The sequence below is a fragment of the Caenorhabditis remanei genome, chromosome III (genome assembly GCF_010183535.1).
Source record: "Caenorhabditis remanei strain PX506 chromosome III, whole genome shotgun sequence".
In the NCBI taxonomy this organism is placed as follows: domain Eukaryota; kingdom Metazoa; phylum Nematoda; class Chromadorea; order Rhabditida; family Rhabditidae; genus Caenorhabditis; species Caenorhabditis remanei.
In genome coordinates, this window is record NC_071330.1 from 7,015,855 (window position 1) to 7,031,903 (window position 16,049).

Consider the following 16,049-nt stretch of genomic DNA (forward strand, 5'->3'; position numbering starts at 1 on the left):
AGTAATAATTGTTTTTCCTGTAAAAATAAATCAATTGAACGAATGAATTAATCTTCGACAGGTCAGAACCAAGAGATGGCTGACTCTACTCGCGTAAGCGAGAAAGAACTTGAACGTCGTGAGGGTTTCATTCGCGCCGGTCACAGAGAACGTCACCTTATTGATCCATTCACATGGAGTTATCCATGGAAGGTAAACTTTTCTTTCAGATTCGAAAAATTATATTTCTCAGGGAGCCGGTGCCATGCTCGGAATTTCGGTAGCTGCTCTTTATTTGCAAAACAGATGGAACAAGAAACCATATTATTATGCTATTGTTCCGCGTCTCATTCTCGTTGGAGCTGCCACTGCTGTTGGTTACGCCGCAGGAGCTCTTCGAGAGAAGCACTACCAGACAAGAGATGCCGTCATTGAACACTACATGCAGCTACATCCAGAAGATTTCGATCATTTCAACGATCGTAAGTACCGTGTTTGGATGACAAAGTGCCTAAATTTGAAATTAAAGTTCATTATTATTAAAAAACAACAAATATTCGGGTCAATTCAAGAAAGCTGTCCTGTTAGAAGTGATAAACGTACAAATATTCCCCTTTAGTTTCAAAAAATAACATGATAAACCTGCCTACTGCGAAAGTCATATCAAAGTACTGTTGTTGGAGGTCATGAAAGCTTGTGAGCTTCCAAAATAAATAAAAAAGAATCTCAGTGAAGGACTTTTCTGTGTGAAAACCATTTTTCCAGGTAGCGGCCGCTCATTCTCACAAGTTCTCCTACCATGGTATCCACGCAGAACCCAGTACACTAGATATGATTGAACGAAATGAATCACGAAAGATCAGTGATTGTGATCTAAGATTATTTAGACTATTGTAAATTTAATGAAGTATTTTTGACTCATTTGTTTTGGTTTTATCATATTGTTTCATTTTGTGTTTTGATTTATGAAGTATAAGGTTGATAGCCGTGTCATAACTGATGAAGTTCTTCATTAACGGTGTTTTTAAGTTCTTTTTGTCAGAAAAACAATGGAAAACCGCGATAAGGTTTTAATGGACCGAAAGGATCGGTTATTAGCGAAATTAGAACAAAGAAACGAAGAACGCAAGGGGCTCAACGAGGAGGGGTCATCGAAATCTGATGGAGAACAAATCGAAGAATTGATGGCTGAAATCAAGAAAGACCTAGATTTGAAGAAAGTAGATGCTCAAAAAATCGACCGTCTCCGTGCGTTTAATTGTCTGTTAGTGAGGGAATTCGGTTTCAATGTTTTTTTTTCAGAAGAATATCTCGCTTTCTCAACGAACAATCGTCAATCGAAAGCTATTCAAAATCTTCTCGAAGATGTTAGAAAGCATAAATTAGCTCATAGTAGTGGTCCCAAGTTTAAAGGATTCTCCTTTTCAGTAAGAGAGATATACACTGAATATCTAGTTTTACGTTTCCGTTTGTTCAGAAATCTCAAACTACCGTAGCTTCGAAAACTGTTACCGAAACTTCTACACCAATTGAAAATACAACAACCGTTTCTCTCCCTGCCGTTTCCGAGAATGTTATTGAAGGATTGGTGAGAACAGGATATCATAATTCTTTATTGTTTATTTGTTCGTTTTCAGACAAATGAAAATCGAAGTTTTTCCGGAGAAAAAGGGGATGACATCAATCTAAAAAACATCGAGAACTGTCGTCTCCAATTCAATTTCGAGCCTTCCATTGTTCATATTCGAGTTAGTTTTATATCATGTAATTTTAAAACAGAAAATTAAATGAAAAAAATTTTTCTAACAACAGTTTCAAAATTTTCAGAACGTCAAAAACAGCACTTTGTTATTCTTGCGTTGTGATAGATCTCTTCTCATTCATAACTGTGATAAGTAAGTTTTCGTACGCTTGATCTGAAATAAGTAAATCAATCGTCCATTTCCAGTGTACATATCTACGTCGCTGCACAACAGGTTCGAATACACACTTCTCAAAATCTCCATTTACATGTAGCAACACGCGGTGCTGTTATTCTAGAAGACTCTACAAAAGTTTTCATGTATCCATACAGGTAATCTAAGACTGAAAAGAAGATTTATATATTACTTTTCATTTTCAGATTGAAATCAGTATCTGGAGAATTTCTGGAAACTGAGGACAACAGAGAATGGCAAACTCCACGTGATTTTAATTGGCTTGCGACAACACCCAGTCCTAATTGGGAAGTTGTTCCAGAAGAAAAATGGACAGATGAACAAATTATTGCTTGACTTTTATTTCCTCGAAAAAACTATGAAACAATAAATAAATATCTGCCAAATAAAAGGAATGAATCCAAAAATAAATTAATGATTAAATGAAGACAATAATTAGAAGACACAAAATTCACATTAAAATACATTATCTATCAAGTGAGAATGGCGGAAAACAGTGTTTGGTAAATTATAGTTGGAAAAGCAAGGCTTTGTATTCATAATGAAAATAAGAAATCAGTTGAGAAGTGTCTGGAAGACTTCATTCATGTTTGCAATCGCCATAAGATTCTTCGATTTCAGAGACAGCTGAAAATGTGTTTATTTGTATAAGTATTGAATTGAGAACTCACCGTTATCGTAGTTGTTTGGGAATTCACTTTAAGCTCGGACAGTACATTCAGGTTGTTGGTGTACTTAACGGAATGATAAAGAAGTTGTTGATTGTCGACTTGGCGGCGAGCTACGGTATGAATGTTATTCTGTTGAAGTTTGGTGCAAATCGCATCTGGAAAAAGCATAAGATGAACCAATGTCTGACGGCAACGTTCTATTTACCTGCGTTCAAGTTATGGGTGTTATGAAGGGTGAATTGTTGCTCATTCTGCTCTGGAATGCTCTTCCATTCTTCCAGGAACTCACGTTTCTCCATCTGAAAGTGATAAAAAATTTGAAGTATCTGATTGCGGTATTGAGGTAGTAGAGGAGGAGAAACAATTACCTGGCCATCTTCTCGGAAATAAGCAATGAGGGGAACTGTTGTGGCAAAGTAGAAGGCGTTGATGTCGTTCTTTATAGCCACCTGCAAAATTGAACTTTATTTCGTGTCAGACATTTCTCAATGTTTATAGCACAATTTTTGGAGGGAATAAGAAGAATGAATGAATTCTGCTTTGTAATATTTGTTTAGAACACACGTCGACATAGTGCGGCATTTAATGTTTGTACGGCGTCCTCTGATTTCTCACTTTCCCGTGCCATCTCATCACTCTGCTTATGATAACAAATCACATAATGCCCATATCTGTCCTCTAGGTGCTGCGTCGTTGTGCATTTCTTTCTCTATCAATTGATTGATTTTTTGTAACACGCTCTCGTTTTTCTTTTTGCTGAAGTATCAGTGCTTCGCGATTGTCTACAATGGGTTCGCTATGTTCCCGCGAAGAAGACAGCGAAGATGCAATGGTTACTATGAATGGACAAGGCAAGAACAAAACGAAGAAGGTAATTATTATATTCAGTCGTTTTTGTTATCCTGCTACTATTAGGTGTACTTATTTTAGTATAGAAATAATCTCTAACAACTCAGATATTCTTATAGGAAGGCGATATCATTCATTTCTTCATGTTGGGAATAGAAGGTGCTGGTAAGACGACTATCATTCGTCAATTGAAATGTCTGTGCATGCAAAAGCCACATAACTATCAGGTTCGTTGAGTTGTTGTCAAAAATACAAGAACGTGTTCTAGATGTATGATGATAGTTGGAATTTGATAGACCGCGAGAAGATCTTCGATAACTATGAATTAGAAGGACTCAAAAATGTGGTACGCATCAATCTTCTAACGGCATGTGCGTCATTGATTCGAAAAACAAGAGATCGAGATGAAGAATATCTTCGCAGTTCGGCAGCCGCTGCAGCTATTCTGAGAAGATGCTCTCAGCTGTACGAGGGAGAAGTCGACATTTACGATCACTCAAATCAAATCGAAGATGAATACGGCGCTTATATAATTGAAATTGTCTCAGATCCGCAAGTATTCCGATGGCTGGAACAGCCCATTGGGGTTGCTGGATTGAAGATTGAAGACGGAACGCGTTACTTTTTGAAGGATGAGGGTAGAATTCGCAATATATTCACTGACTCATATCAGTTGACTAATGACGATATAGGTTAGAAATTTTAAGTTGGACATTGTCTTGTTACATTTGTAATTTTTTTAGTTCATGTCAGAAAGCCGACTGTTTCTTTCAAAAGTTATAAGTTTCGAATCAAACAATTGCGAGTGGAAATTCATGATATGGGAGGACAGAAAAGCGAATTAGTGAGTTTCTAACAAGAAACAGCATCTAAAAGTCTATTTTGAGGTTAAAATCCCTCAATTCATGAGGCAATTCTTAACAACGAGTGGACACTGCTTTTTACTCTATGTATCATCGCTAGCAGCGTTTCAAGAACCTGATAAGGACTCTAAAGGAAGGACAGTTCTTGATAAAAGTGCTGCAATTTTTAAGGTGGGTGGCAGTTTCTCACTTTTCGAATTTCGAAAAACAAATTATTTGCAGTTAGTTCTAGAAATGAGTGGAGTAGATGAGTGTACTGTGATGATTTTCTTCAATAAACAAGATCGTTTCGAGGAAATTTGTCGAGAAATGCTGCAAAATGATGATGGAGAAGGAAAAAGACAAATTGAGAAGTTGCTTGGAGTTGCACCAAAACTTCCGAAAAACCAAAAGGAAGGAGGAAAGAAAAACAAGCCAGAAAACTTCGATTACTTGAAAGATTCGATTCGCAATCGATTTAAAGAAATTCTCAAGAATAACAATGACAAAAAGAGTTATTATATGAAATACACTCAAGCAACAGACGCTCAACTGATGAGTACTATTTTCTATGCAGTGGAGAACGAAATTATTTCAGCTTTCTTCACTCAAGCTCGTTATTTATAATACAATATTCTTTTCTGATTTGATTTAAAAAACAAATAAACTCACTTGAAGATTTGTAAGAGGTGTTGTAACTTGAACAGCTCCAGTCGTATCACAGGCTATTGTGTACTAAATGAAAAATAGATTATCAGAACTGAAAATAAAATGAAAGCTCACATTTTGAGACTGATTAGGAAGCAATGGGGATGGGTTGAGCTGCTCGACCGGTATCAATCCGAATGAATTTTTGTTAAATTGAAGAGCAAATCCAGAGATAGCTTGCATAGCTTTGTTTGTGATTGTCATTTCCATGAAAATTTTTCCATTTCTTCGCACAAAAGTTCCTTCGACTTGCATTCCCATTGCCCTTGACGCATCCAGCCACATTTCCTTAGGATAAGTGACACCTGTAGATCCACCGAAACTACCAGATCCGAAGATTTCAGCCAATCCTCCAATTGAGGCGGGTTGTTGAGCAGCTGGAACAGAACTTGGCATTCCGAGTCCAGCAAGTGAATCAAATGGGTTGTTTGATGATACATTTGTGGTGGCTGCTGGCAATGAATCCCCTCCTAGACCAAGAAGGTCATCGAGTCCTCCCATCGAAGAAGTTCCAGTCATAGCTCCACCAAAACCGCCGGTGTTTGCACTGGTAGCTGGTGCGTTTAAGTCGAGTGAAAGAAGATCAGCAATGACTTGATCTTGAGATGGAATAACAGTAGGAGCAGATGATCCATTTCGAGACGCACTGGTAGCGGAAGAAGTATCGAGTAGACTAGATCCACTAAAAAAGCTCCAATTACAACAAAAATAAATCAGTTTTCACTCACAATTTAGCAGTTGGGATTGGGTTGATTTGACGAAGAGGAGCTTTAGCTGGATCAATGAAAGCAGATGGTGGTTTATGGTACACAGATGCAAGCGTTCCAATATGGCAGACAAGTTGTTCTAGAAGAGATGGCTCGAGAAGATCAGTCTCCTCGGAGATCAGAGGTTTCTCAGTGAGTACTACATTCTTCGCAGCGGCCGGATCAGCAGAAAGAAGACGCCAGTAAATGAAACCTCTGTCACGCAAATCTGGATTGTCACTATCTTGAGTAGCCAAAGACAGAACGCGTTGAACGAGAGCTTGAGCAACTCCCGGTCTTTTCAAGAAGAGCTTGACAACAGCTGTGAGGAGTTGAAGTTGAACTTGAGTATTTTCATCATGGAATCCTTCAACAAAGCTTTCAAGAAGCTCATCAGCATTGTCGATGCGCTCGGCATATTCACCAATGATCCAGATCATCGAGGCACGGGCTTCTGGTTCGTCAAGCGTGTCCAAGTTCTGAAATATACGTTATTAGTGTTCATAAATTTGAAACTACACGCTTACTTCGCAAAGAGCAGAAATAATGCTTTCATATCTGTTTGGATACTTTCTGAAGATATCCTTAATGACAACCACAGCCTCTTGAACAACGTAATTCACTTTGGTTTGAATGAGTTCGAGAAGAGTTTGCACACATCTTTCACTACTTGTCTCTACTTTGATAGCGCATCTCCCGATTGCACGCACTGATTTTCTGACGAAATCGACATCAACCTCTGTTGCATATTCTTTCAATTCGCTCAGAACTTGAGAGATATTGTTTTGTTGAGCCAATCGAATCATGATGTCTAGTTTTTCCATCTTAACGTATATTGGATCATTATACTTGACGAAAAATACTTTCATCTCCTGTTTGAGAATATCAGGTCGCTTTTGAACAATCAAATTGATGTTTCTCAATGCGACATATTGAATTTCAGGTTCTGCAGATAGTAGTGTGACCATTGGAGGAGCGAGTTTCTTTGTGAGCTGTGTGATGAAGTCAGAATCAGCAGGCATCATGTCGATGAGCTTCATGAGGACTTTGACCGTCGAAAGAACAACAGCAGCATTAGCATGTGCAAGTCGAGGGGAAATACGTTCGCAGATGTTCTGAGTTTCTCTCTCGTCGCGTGGTGTGTATCCTAAAACGAGAGGGATTACTTTCCAAAAAGCTATTCAAGAAAGTTTGTGAAGAACGATAACTTACCAGCTAGAGCATCCAAAATGAACACTTGTCCCCATTCAGTACATTCATTTAGAGCGGTCAGCAACTTATTGACCATTTGACTGTTCACTTCAATCACAGTTTGTTGTTCATTCATTTCAGTCAATGCAGCAACTGCATTGGCAACCACCATCGGATTGGCGTCCGATAGTAAATCATTGAGAAGTTCAACGAATCCCTGATCTTTCACTAAAGTGGGATTCATATCGTGAAGTTTCGCTACACAGACTGCAGCGGTCTTTCGCACATATGGATCCTCATCCTTCATACATCTACGTAGTGGATCACAAAGGTATTCAGTGATTTTTTCTACACGAATACATCCCATGGTTCTAACTGCGAGAGCTCGAATCAACGGATTAGGATCTTCGCAATCCTAAAAATGATGTTTAAAAAATTATATCAATAAATGCTCACCAACCTTCACAAATGTATTGACCGCCATAATTGCTAAATCGGGTTGTGATTTTGCATAGTTCATTAGATACAAGTATACAAGCTTCTTCAGTTCGACATTATCGGTTTGCATACAATTGACAACATCCGGAAACAGAGCACTGACATCTTTGCCAACAGTCATACTTGCAATCACCTTCTTGACTGCCTCCTTCTTTTTCTCTTTTTTATCAGAGTTGAGCTCATTTTTGAGTTCAAATATTTCTCCTTAATAACAATTTAGTTTTATAACTTTAATTATACAATTACGTACCTTTTTTCGTGGTGGTGAAATACTTGGAGTCGGTCATTGTCAAGCTGTTCGGCTACCCTGCAAAAAAACACAAATAGAACCGTTTGAAAGAAAGTAAAGCTGGAGGAGTATCAAATAAGGAAATAGGAGCTGAGTTTTGGAAGATGTGAGAAGAAGAAACATGAAAGAATAGAGAATCGATAAGTTCCCGTGCGCAAAGATTTGGCCTCCCGGCCCAGTCGCTATAATATTGCCGAAAAGGGAGAGAGAGAGAAAGTCAGAGAAAAGGGCATCGAGTGGCCACGCGAAATGCGCACGACGGTCACAAAAAATGCGTTAGGCCTGGCTAGCGCACTCTAAGAGCGGAGCGAAAGACGACTGGAATTTCCTTATTTAGATTTGTACCGTTACCGTTCCAAGCGTGGATACCGAGGATTATCAACTGTTAAACTACACGCAGCACTTCAATATAATGTTTAGTTAAATTTATTCAGATTGATTAGAAATTTGAAGTCGTTATTGTGTTTTTAATTATTTCAACCAACAAAATATCTAGATTTGAACTTTTTATCCCGTTTCTTCTTATTTCTTCTCCTTTTTAATATCTTTTGTTTTTATTATTCATGTTTTTTTCAGTATGAATGAGCCTACTACCTCGTCTGAACCTCCAAATGGTCCGCCTACGAATACAGTGCCGGAGATGAAGGAAAAAATGTTCTACGCAATGGGCAAACCCTTACCAGGTATAAATTTTCAGAGAGCGTTAATTAATTTTTTTTTATTCCCTGGATGCGAACCTCGAATTGTTCTTCTGTATTTTGCAGTTGATTAGTTTTTTTTCAGACTATAGTGAAATACAAGGGAATCATGATTTACTCACTTCTTACGGTCTTGGCCCAGTTGAGGGTGGATTCAATGGTACTAGACGGGTCAAAGAGAAATTGTCAGCTTTTTTACCACATATAATAGGAGAGTTCCACTTGGATGCCACAAAAGAAGCAAGTTCGCTGAAAGCTTTACTAGACAAACCGCCTATTCACAAAGAGATTACAAATCTTTCGAATTCGGCGATGCAAGGCTTTAAATTGTCTGCTGGTCCAGTTGATGAACGGTAAGAATGATACAAAAAGTATTTAATGGCCAGCAATAATTTTCAGATATCGTCATTTGTTCGAGAGAAGAAAAGAAGATGGAATGCTGGTTCACAGCGAAAAGTACAATTTAATACGAGTTAGACAGCAGTACGACTCATACGGGTTTGATGATGATGAGACAGAAAAAGGGTTCCCCAAAAAGCATAAGAAAAAGAAGAAGGATAAAAAGAGAAAGAAGGACAAAGAAGGATCTTCGGACACTTCTTCCGATAAAAAGAAAAAAGTTGATGAACAAATGGAATTTTAGAAATTCAAATGTAAGTTATCAATGTCAAATAACAGTCATTCTGGCACGAATTGCCATTGCAATATCTTGACGACACGATGACATTAGGGCATTATGTAGCTGTCTTCGTCGACGCTGACTTAGCTGACGCTCAACCGAATGTCGATGCTCCACCATGCAAACATGCGTAGTTAAACCCACTGAAATAGCTATATATTCAATTGAATTTTCGACCGATCGTGATTTTCGCGATTTTTAAAAAAATGAAAATACTCACTCAAAAAACTTCCTAATGCGGCGCAATAAAGACTCCAATCTGCTTCAGTGTAATAAAGAAACTGTTCTTCATTTCTCGGTTCTTGTGTGTTTGTAGAATGAATAATGAACATGGTAATTACGATTGGAGCAGCTGAAGCAAATGTAGATACTGATAATGCTCTAATCACTCCGTTTGCTTTCTTAGAAAAAAAGTATCCAAGAAGTGCATAAACAGGAGCAATTAGAGAAAGTAGTAGTGCAACTGCATCTGCAAATGTTCTCTATTCAACTAATGTATTTTTCAGAAAAAATACTACCTTGCACAAAGTTTGATTCAACTTGTTCACCTCTCGCCAAATACGACTGAAAAGTGATAAACCAATGGCAATTCTCTGCATACAATAATGATCCAATTCGTGATAAATTTCGGCGATATCCTTCTTAAAAAATTGATTCAAAAAATAAAGTATGCATCAGTACTAAGCGTTTGTTATTGTTTTAAGTTTCTATCAGTGATTATCACCTGAGACATCATTACATTGACGGAAAAGATTGGCATGTTGATGAACCAATGTGTATGAAATATTACCACAAACCAATCGGCCGATTTGACTTGAGTGTTGAAGTTGGCAGTTTGGAGGCGGCGACTAAATTCTCATAAGTTTTCTAGAAATACACAGAAAACTAACAGTTCTGAACTTTATAGAAATCCAATAATCCGAAAATATTGATATAAACTGGATAGCCACAACATTCAACAATAGAATAGTCTTCTGCTCCATAGTGTAGAAAAAGAAACAATTTTTTGACTCGACTCCCTCTGGCTCTTTTCTAATTCCGTTACATATCTCTTATTTGCTCTCTATTCAGAACTTGGATTTCTCACTGAGATGGGCTCACGAAAGTTTGGCGAGAATGTTCCTGACATTTGTGAGAGTATTTCTTCAGAAGAAGAGCACTCGAATAAAGCAGAATTGGTTTCATGGATGAGAAACGATGAAATCGGAATGAATGCTATATTAGATGGACCATTCGGAGCAAGAAAAGGTGCAGCAGGAAAACTTAAAATACAAAAAAGTTTTGTGTTTCTTTTCAGTTATCTACTGTGACTATACGGCAAGTGCTCGTTCATTTCATTCAATCGAAAACTACATTCAAGAAGAAGTTCTTCCTTTCTATGGAAATACACATAGTTCTGTTACTGTAACTGCTGAACAAACTACACTTTTCATGCATGAAGCGAGACAAGAAATTCGAGCATTCAGCGGATGTGGAGATCAAGATTCTGTGATCTTCACAGGAAGCGGATCAACTTGTGCTGTAGAACTTCTTGTTCATTTGATGCAGTCTGATGAAGAAAAGGACGAAATTGTTGTGGTTCATTCTATTCAAGAACATCATAGCAATCTACTTCCATGGAGAAAAATTGCAACAGAGTTGCGATGTGTGGATGAACTGGAAAATGGACAAGTTGATCTGAATCACTTACAAAATATTTTGAAGGAAGTTCGGAAGGAACATGGAAACATTAAAGTTGTTGGCACATTTTGTGCTTGTTCTAATCTAACAGGAGTCCTAACTAATATTCAAAATGTAACGAAGATACTCAAAAGGTGAGATGAAATTATTTCACTTCAAAAGACAACTTTTTTCTAGTTTTGATGCTTTGTCGATTTGGGATTTCGCTTCAGCTGCTCCTTATGTTCCAATTTCGGTGAATGGAGAAACTCCACTTGATGCTGTTTTCTTTTCTGGTCATAAATTCCCAGGTGGTGTCAGTTCACCCGGTGTTTTGATTGTCAAAAAGAATATGATTCGAGCTACAAAACCAAAGCGAATTGGAGGAGGAACCGTATTCTTTGTAAGAAAAAATGCCTTATTCCAATTTAATTCGAATTTTTTAAGGTGAATAATTCAAATGAATGGTATTTGAAAGAAGTAGAACATCGTGAAGAGGGAGGAACTGCAGACGCTGTTGGTGCTGTCCGATTAGCTATGGCCGTGAAGATGAAAAGAGCAGTCGGTGAAGGAACAATCGGAAAATTAGATTCTGTTATCACAAAATTTGTACTTCAGTCATTCAAATCAATGGATAATCTTGTTCTTCTTGGTCCGGTGACTTCAGATAACCGTCTCCCTGTTTTCTCATTTCTCATTCGTGATCCAAATAGTCAATTATTTTACCATCACAACTATATTTCTGCCCTTCTCAACGATCTATTTGGTATCCAAACAAGAGCTGGATGTATGTGCGCTGGACCGTATGCGCAGAAGTTGTTGGGAATTAGTGAAGAAACGAGCAGAAGATTTGTAAATGCCATCCAAGAATCTCCCGATCTGGATCGTACACATCTCCGCCGACAAGCTGAATACTCTCAACAAGAATTCTTGCGCCCTGGATTCACTAGAATCTCTTTTCCATATTTCTTTTCAATAAGTCAAGTTGAAGATATTGTTGGTGCTGTCCAATTTGTTGCAAAACATGCCGCAGACTTCATCCACTTGGTAGTTAAACTTTCTTTTGAATCATGATAATATCATTTCAATATTTAAAGTATCAAATCAACTGTGAAACTGGAGAATGGCATCATCAAAATCAGCGAGTTTTCCACGGAAGAAGGTGGATTGGTCATGTTGAATTCACTTCAAACGGTCTAAGAACTAAACCAATTTCTACTCAAATCGTCCCAGAGATGAGGGAATGCGTTGAAAAAGCACAAGAATCGGCTCAGAAATATTCTGAAACAATGAATCTTTCAAAGATTCCAGATGGAAGAACAGCAATTAATAACGAATTTCACGGGCTGCGATGGTTTATTCTCCCTATTGAGGTTATTATTATCATAATATATATTTCATGTTCAATGGTTAATATTACTGAGTTTCAGGTTGCTGAAGTGAGATCTAAAATGAACGTCGTATTCCAAGAGTGTGTGATTATTCCAAAGATTTATTCAGCGGTTGTCACAAGTAATGAGTTAACTGAGCCCCAGTTGTTTTATATGAAACAATCAGAAGAGCCGTCAGAAGACCAGTCAAATTGTGAAGTTATCTGCGATGATGTAATTTGTCTTTTGAAATGCGACCAAAATTCGACAAAGCAGGACAACACTGAAAATGTTGGGATAGATGAAAGTGAAGCAGAAGAAGTGAAACAAATGGAAGATTGGAATAAACGAATTATTGTGAAAAGAATTGAGAACTTGAGCAAAGAAAGCGAAAGAAAACTCGAGTGGCATGTTCCGCCGTTAGAGATGTACAAAAAAACAACTGATATTATTCATCAGTTGAAAATGATAAGGGTAAGTTCTGTAGGAGATTTCTCTACAACTCATTTATTAGTTTTCAGAACGGTGATAAAGTTCTTGTTTGTCTCTCCGGTGGAAAGGATTCTCTCTCTCTACTTCACATTCTACGACATTATCAACTAAGATGTAATAAGGCAAGAAGGTATGGCACGGCCTCCTGCAGAGGCTCTCTCAAAGTACTGCGCGAAGTGCATTGAGAGGGCCTCCGCTGGATGCCGTGGTATGGACATATTTTCCGCTCAATCCATTTCAATGTTCTTGTTTTAGTACCAGCTTCGAACTAGGAGCGATTACGGTGGATCCAGGATCCGCCGAATACAATCCACGTCCTTTGATCGAGTACTGTCGGAAGTTGAACATTGATTACTTTTATGAGGAGCAGGATATTATTGGAGCTGCAAAGAAAACACCTGGATTACGATCGATCTGTGCTTTTTGTAGTCGAATGAAGAGAGGAAGACTCGCCGCTGCTGCTCAATATCACAATTGGAATGTGTTAGCCATGGGTCAACATCTCGATGATTTAGCTGAAAGCTTTTTCATCGCAGCTTTTCAGAATGGAAATTTGAGTACTATGAAAGCACAGTATACCACGAAGTACGTTAAGTTTCATCTGATATTTTTAACTTTTTAACGTTCTTTAGAGATGGTACTTTACGAGTTATCCGTCCGTTAGTAATGGTTCGTGAGAAGGCTCTTCGTAATTTCGCAGAAGATAAAAGTAAATTTTTTGATTATTAATTAATCTCCAAGATTGTATTTCAGAACTTCCTGTTGTAGCTGAGAACTGCCCTGCATGCTTCAATCAAGCAACCGAACGCCACCGTATTAAGCAACTTCTTGCTCAGCAAGAACTCATCTTTCCTGATTTATTCAACTCTTTAAAATCAGCTCTCAAACCTTTGTTATTGGTTAGCTTTCGCATATATTAAAAAATATTGTTCCTATCATTTCAGGTTGATTCTGCTCACACAAGCGAGATGCGTGATCAAGCTGTTAAGAATATTGTTGGCGCTTCATGAGTCGACAGTAGTACCATTTTCATCCCCTCTGTTGTTATTTGTTGAATTCTAATTGTTTTTAGTTCTTTTGTTTTGTTTCTAGCCCATTTAGTAAACACATAAACACATCTACGGAACGTCCTTGATTCATTTCTGAAGGTCTCATTCCTTTACAAAAATCATGAGGTTTTTCATCGATTGGAAGTTTCAGTAGAAGCTAACTTCCGGGGACCGGAACAACTGACAATCAGAAAAAAAACTGGCAGCTGTTATCTAACGATGTTTACAAAGTTTTAGTTAGAATCTCTTCAGTCGGTTTCATTTGTTGACGAGATGCGGATCGCAATAATTCTTGTTGTGATTTTCTTTTCATTTGCTTTGTCATGTCAAAACTTTGACAAGTACATGAATATGTTCTGTAAATATGGACAAGAGGCTACTCCTTGTACCGTAGAAAACTGTGAGTTGAAAACGGTCGTAATCCTGAAATTTAAAAAATTTCAGACGCTGCCCTGAAAGCTTCGTGTTGTGCAATGAAAGGAAACTGTGCCTACAACGATTTTCCGAAGGATCGTGTCTGCTGTTTTACTGATGATTGTCTCAAGAGATGCTTTCCTGGAAAATTATACAAGAATGGACAAGTCTATTGATGAATCGGATAACTAATGTAGTGAAGACTGTCTTATAGGTTAAAACTGATTATTGATGAACTGGAAATGTTAAATAAAGATTTGGCTTATGCAGATATTATATCACAGAAACAAGTGTGCTATTTTGACATAGAGCAAGGATGAACACAACTTCTTGATTGAAATTTTGTCGAAGGTTTTACATTTTAAGTGGCGAAATGCAACGCGTGAAAAATTTACTAGTACAGTACTGGGTAACCAATTCAGAACAGTGTGTGGTGTTTTGTTAGGAAGGGGTTATGATTAATAATACCACAATTCGTTCGAAAAAACATTCTAGAAGGTTTGGGCATCAAACATCTGTTTATTTCTGTTTGTATGTTTTTCAAAACATCCTTTTTCTGGAAGTTTTTAAAGTCTCAGCAGGCCTGCTTTCTTGCGTCCGCAATATTGCGGCGTTGTGTTTACACCAAGTGTCGTCAAATCAAATGCCTTTTTTTTTCGTTTTCAGTGTTCAGCTGACACTGTTTTCGTTAACGGATAATCAGATATCCAACAATTTAAGGTTTTTTTGAACAAGATTTCCAAATTTTCAGATAATGTCAGATTTATCAGATGATGAAGTTTCTCTCCAAGCTCTCTTTGATCCTGTAAAAAAGTTGGTATGTGACATTGAGGATGGAGTGTTTTCAACATCAGATTTGCAACCCCGTCTCAAAACAGGAATCGAAAGTCTACAGTTAGTCACCAAACAAGTGAATCAATTGAGGCTTTTTTCATCGAACGAGCAGGTTGGAAAAATCAATATTTTCTGTTTTATTTGATAATTTTCAGATTGAAGACGTACCAACGAATTCTCTCCCCTATCTGATGGTTCCCTGCTTTTTAGGAATTTTTCATCAAAACCTGATGGTTGATCCTAGCTTAAAACTCGAAGAACTGAGAAAAGCGAAAGTGTATCTACGGAATTTTCTGAACAGACTTCGTGATATGTGTTTGATAAAAACCAGGCTACCATGGGAAGATGAAGACTTAGAAAGTAAAGACTTGCTGCGAGAAAAACCGAAGATGGCAGTGGAAGAAATTCGGCGATTGAAGTTAGAACGTCATAAGAAGAAACAGGAGCTTAAAATGACTGAGCTTAGAATCAAGAAACAATTTGAAGCAGTGTCAATCGATGAACAGAATCTAAGAGAGCTTTATATTACACAACTTCTTTTTTGGAGCGAACGTTCCAACGAAGAGCTTCAAGCCATAGATGGTAAGAACTATTTTCCCATTTTTGGTATTTCACTATGAATAGTTCTATAGTTTTTAGATAATTTCTAGATGCTCATAGTAATCCAAATAATTATTTTATATTTAGATGAACTTCCACTGCTGAAAATGATGGCTGATCGAGCTGCACACCCGAACCGTAACACATCAATTCCCGAGCCCCTCAAGACTGTTCCGGCTCTGAAGCCATTTATAATAACCAGAGATGCGCAACAGAAACAAGTTTTTGGCCTTGGGTATCCGGGAATTCCAGCAATGAGTGTCGATGAATGGTATCACCAAAAGTTCGGATGTAACCCACAAAATGTACCTACTTCGTCAGCTCCTCAAACTGATCAACAGATAGAATCAGAAGAGGAAGATGACGATGAGGCGAGAGCAAAGGGTATGCGATGGGATGAATACAAAGATGATCATCGGCGCGGTTGGGGAAACACTCACAATAAAGGATAATTGTAGATTTGAGAATCGTGATCTCAAAAATGTTTATACGGTCTTTTGAATAAATATCAGCTGTAAATGATTTATTTTTCTCTTGTTCTTGA

At 37.8% G+C, this 16,049-nt stretch overlaps 11 protein-coding genes across 11 annotated transcripts; 8 read left to right on the forward strand and 3 right to left on the reverse strand.

Annotated features, from left to right (window-relative positions):
* Window positions 1–75: 75 nt before the first annotated feature.
* Window positions 76–818, forward strand: GCK72_009627 (uncharacterized protein; the record flags this gene model as incomplete). Its single annotated transcript, XM_053727464.1, has 3 exons — window positions 76–93; window positions 233–461; window positions 745–818. 3 exons carry the CDS (start codon window positions 76–78, stop codon window positions 816–818), a joined length of 321 nt encoding a protein of 106 aa, XP_053587041.1.
* Window positions 819–1,028: 210 nt separating this feature from the next.
* Window positions 1,029–2,252, forward strand: GCK72_009628 (uncharacterized protein; the record flags this gene model as incomplete). Its single annotated transcript, XM_003113040.2, has 7 exons — window positions 1,029–1,227; window positions 1,282–1,406; window positions 1,457–1,567; window positions 1,617–1,727; window positions 1,807–1,874; window positions 1,928–2,053; window positions 2,102–2,252. The coding sequence occupies 7 exons, from the start codon at window positions 1,029–1,031 to the stop codon at window positions 2,250–2,252; spliced, it is 891 nt and encodes a 296-aa protein (XP_003113088.2).
* A 219-nt stretch (window positions 2,253–2,471) lies between these two features.
* GCK72_009629 (uncharacterized protein) lies at window positions 2,472–3,220 on the reverse strand (the record flags this gene model as incomplete). The annotated part of the gene is made up of 5 exons (XM_053727465.1): window positions 2,472–2,543; window positions 2,588–2,742; window positions 2,793–2,886; window positions 2,956–3,036; window positions 3,203–3,220. The coding sequence occupies 5 exons, from the start codon at window positions 3,218–3,220 to the stop codon at window positions 2,472–2,474; spliced, it is 420 nt and encodes a 139-aa protein (XP_053587042.1).
* Window positions 3,221–3,374: 154 nt separating this feature from the next.
* GCK72_009630 (uncharacterized protein) lies at window positions 3,375–3,672 on the forward strand (the record flags this gene model as incomplete). The annotated part of the gene is made up of 2 exons (XM_053727466.1): window positions 3,375–3,458; window positions 3,556–3,672. 2 exons carry the CDS (start codon window positions 3,375–3,377, stop codon window positions 3,670–3,672), a joined length of 201 nt encoding a protein of 66 aa, XP_053587043.1.
* Window positions 3,673–3,704: 32 nt separating this feature from the next.
* GCK72_009631 (uncharacterized protein) lies at window positions 3,705–4,905 on the forward strand (the record flags this gene model as incomplete). The annotated part of the gene is made up of 4 exons (XM_003113292.2): window positions 3,705–4,128; window positions 4,180–4,280; window positions 4,324–4,470; window positions 4,522–4,905. The coding sequence occupies 4 exons, from the start codon at window positions 3,705–3,707 to the stop codon at window positions 4,903–4,905; spliced, it is 1,056 nt and encodes a 351-aa protein (XP_003113340.2).
* Window positions 4,906–4,929: 24 nt separating this feature from the next.
* On the reverse strand, window positions 4,930–7,708 carry GCK72_009632 (uncharacterized protein; the record flags this gene model as incomplete). Its single annotated transcript, XM_003113090.2, has 7 exons — window positions 4,930–5,013; window positions 5,062–5,668; window positions 5,715–6,211; window positions 6,260–6,879; window positions 6,945–7,338; window positions 7,384–7,625; window positions 7,672–7,708. The coding sequence occupies 7 exons, from the start codon at window positions 7,706–7,708 to the stop codon at window positions 4,930–4,932; spliced, it is 2,481 nt and encodes an 826-aa protein (XP_003113138.2).
* Window positions 7,709–8,287: 579 nt separating this feature from the next.
* Window positions 8,288–9,051, forward strand: GCK72_009633 (uncharacterized protein; the record flags this gene model as incomplete). Its single annotated transcript, XM_003113008.2, has 3 exons — window positions 8,288–8,393; window positions 8,494–8,761; window positions 8,808–9,051. 3 exons carry the CDS (start codon window positions 8,288–8,290, stop codon window positions 9,049–9,051), a joined length of 618 nt encoding a protein of 205 aa, XP_003113056.1.
* Window positions 9,052–9,075: 24 nt separating this feature from the next.
* On the reverse strand, window positions 9,076–10,070 carry GCK72_009634 (uncharacterized protein; the record flags this gene model as incomplete). Its single annotated transcript, XM_053727467.1, has 5 exons — window positions 9,076–9,230; window positions 9,308–9,556; window positions 9,606–9,680; window positions 9,812–9,935; window positions 9,978–10,070. 5 exons carry the CDS (start codon window positions 10,068–10,070, stop codon window positions 9,076–9,078), a joined length of 696 nt encoding a protein of 231 aa, XP_053587044.1.
* A 108-nt stretch (window positions 10,071–10,178) lies between these two features.
* Window positions 10,179–13,618, forward strand: GCK72_009635 (uncharacterized protein; the record flags this gene model as incomplete). Its single annotated transcript, XM_053727468.1, has 11 exons — window positions 10,179–10,335; window positions 10,385–10,901; window positions 10,945–11,149; window positions 11,194–11,793; window positions 11,844–12,119; window positions 12,177–12,590; window positions 12,638–12,738; window positions 12,864–13,193; window positions 13,241–13,317; window positions 13,362–13,507; window positions 13,553–13,618. The coding sequence occupies 11 exons, from the start codon at window positions 10,179–10,181 to the stop codon at window positions 13,616–13,618; spliced, it is 2,889 nt and encodes a 962-aa protein (XP_053587045.1).
* A 312-nt stretch (window positions 13,619–13,930) lies between these two features.
* Window positions 13,931–14,247, forward strand: GCK72_009636 (uncharacterized protein; the record flags this gene model as incomplete). Its single annotated transcript, XM_003113302.1, has 2 exons — window positions 13,931–14,057; window positions 14,102–14,247. 2 exons carry the CDS (start codon window positions 13,931–13,933, stop codon window positions 14,245–14,247), a joined length of 273 nt encoding a protein of 90 aa, XP_003113350.1.
* A 578-nt stretch (window positions 14,248–14,825) lies between these two features.
* Window positions 14,826–15,957, forward strand: GCK72_009637 (uncharacterized protein; the record flags this gene model as incomplete). Its single annotated transcript, XM_003113282.2, has 3 exons — window positions 14,826–15,017; window positions 15,061–15,487; window positions 15,593–15,957. The coding sequence occupies 3 exons, from the start codon at window positions 14,826–14,828 to the stop codon at window positions 15,955–15,957; spliced, it is 984 nt and encodes a 327-aa protein (XP_003113330.2).
* Between the last annotated feature and the right edge of the window lie 92 nt (window positions 15,958–16,049).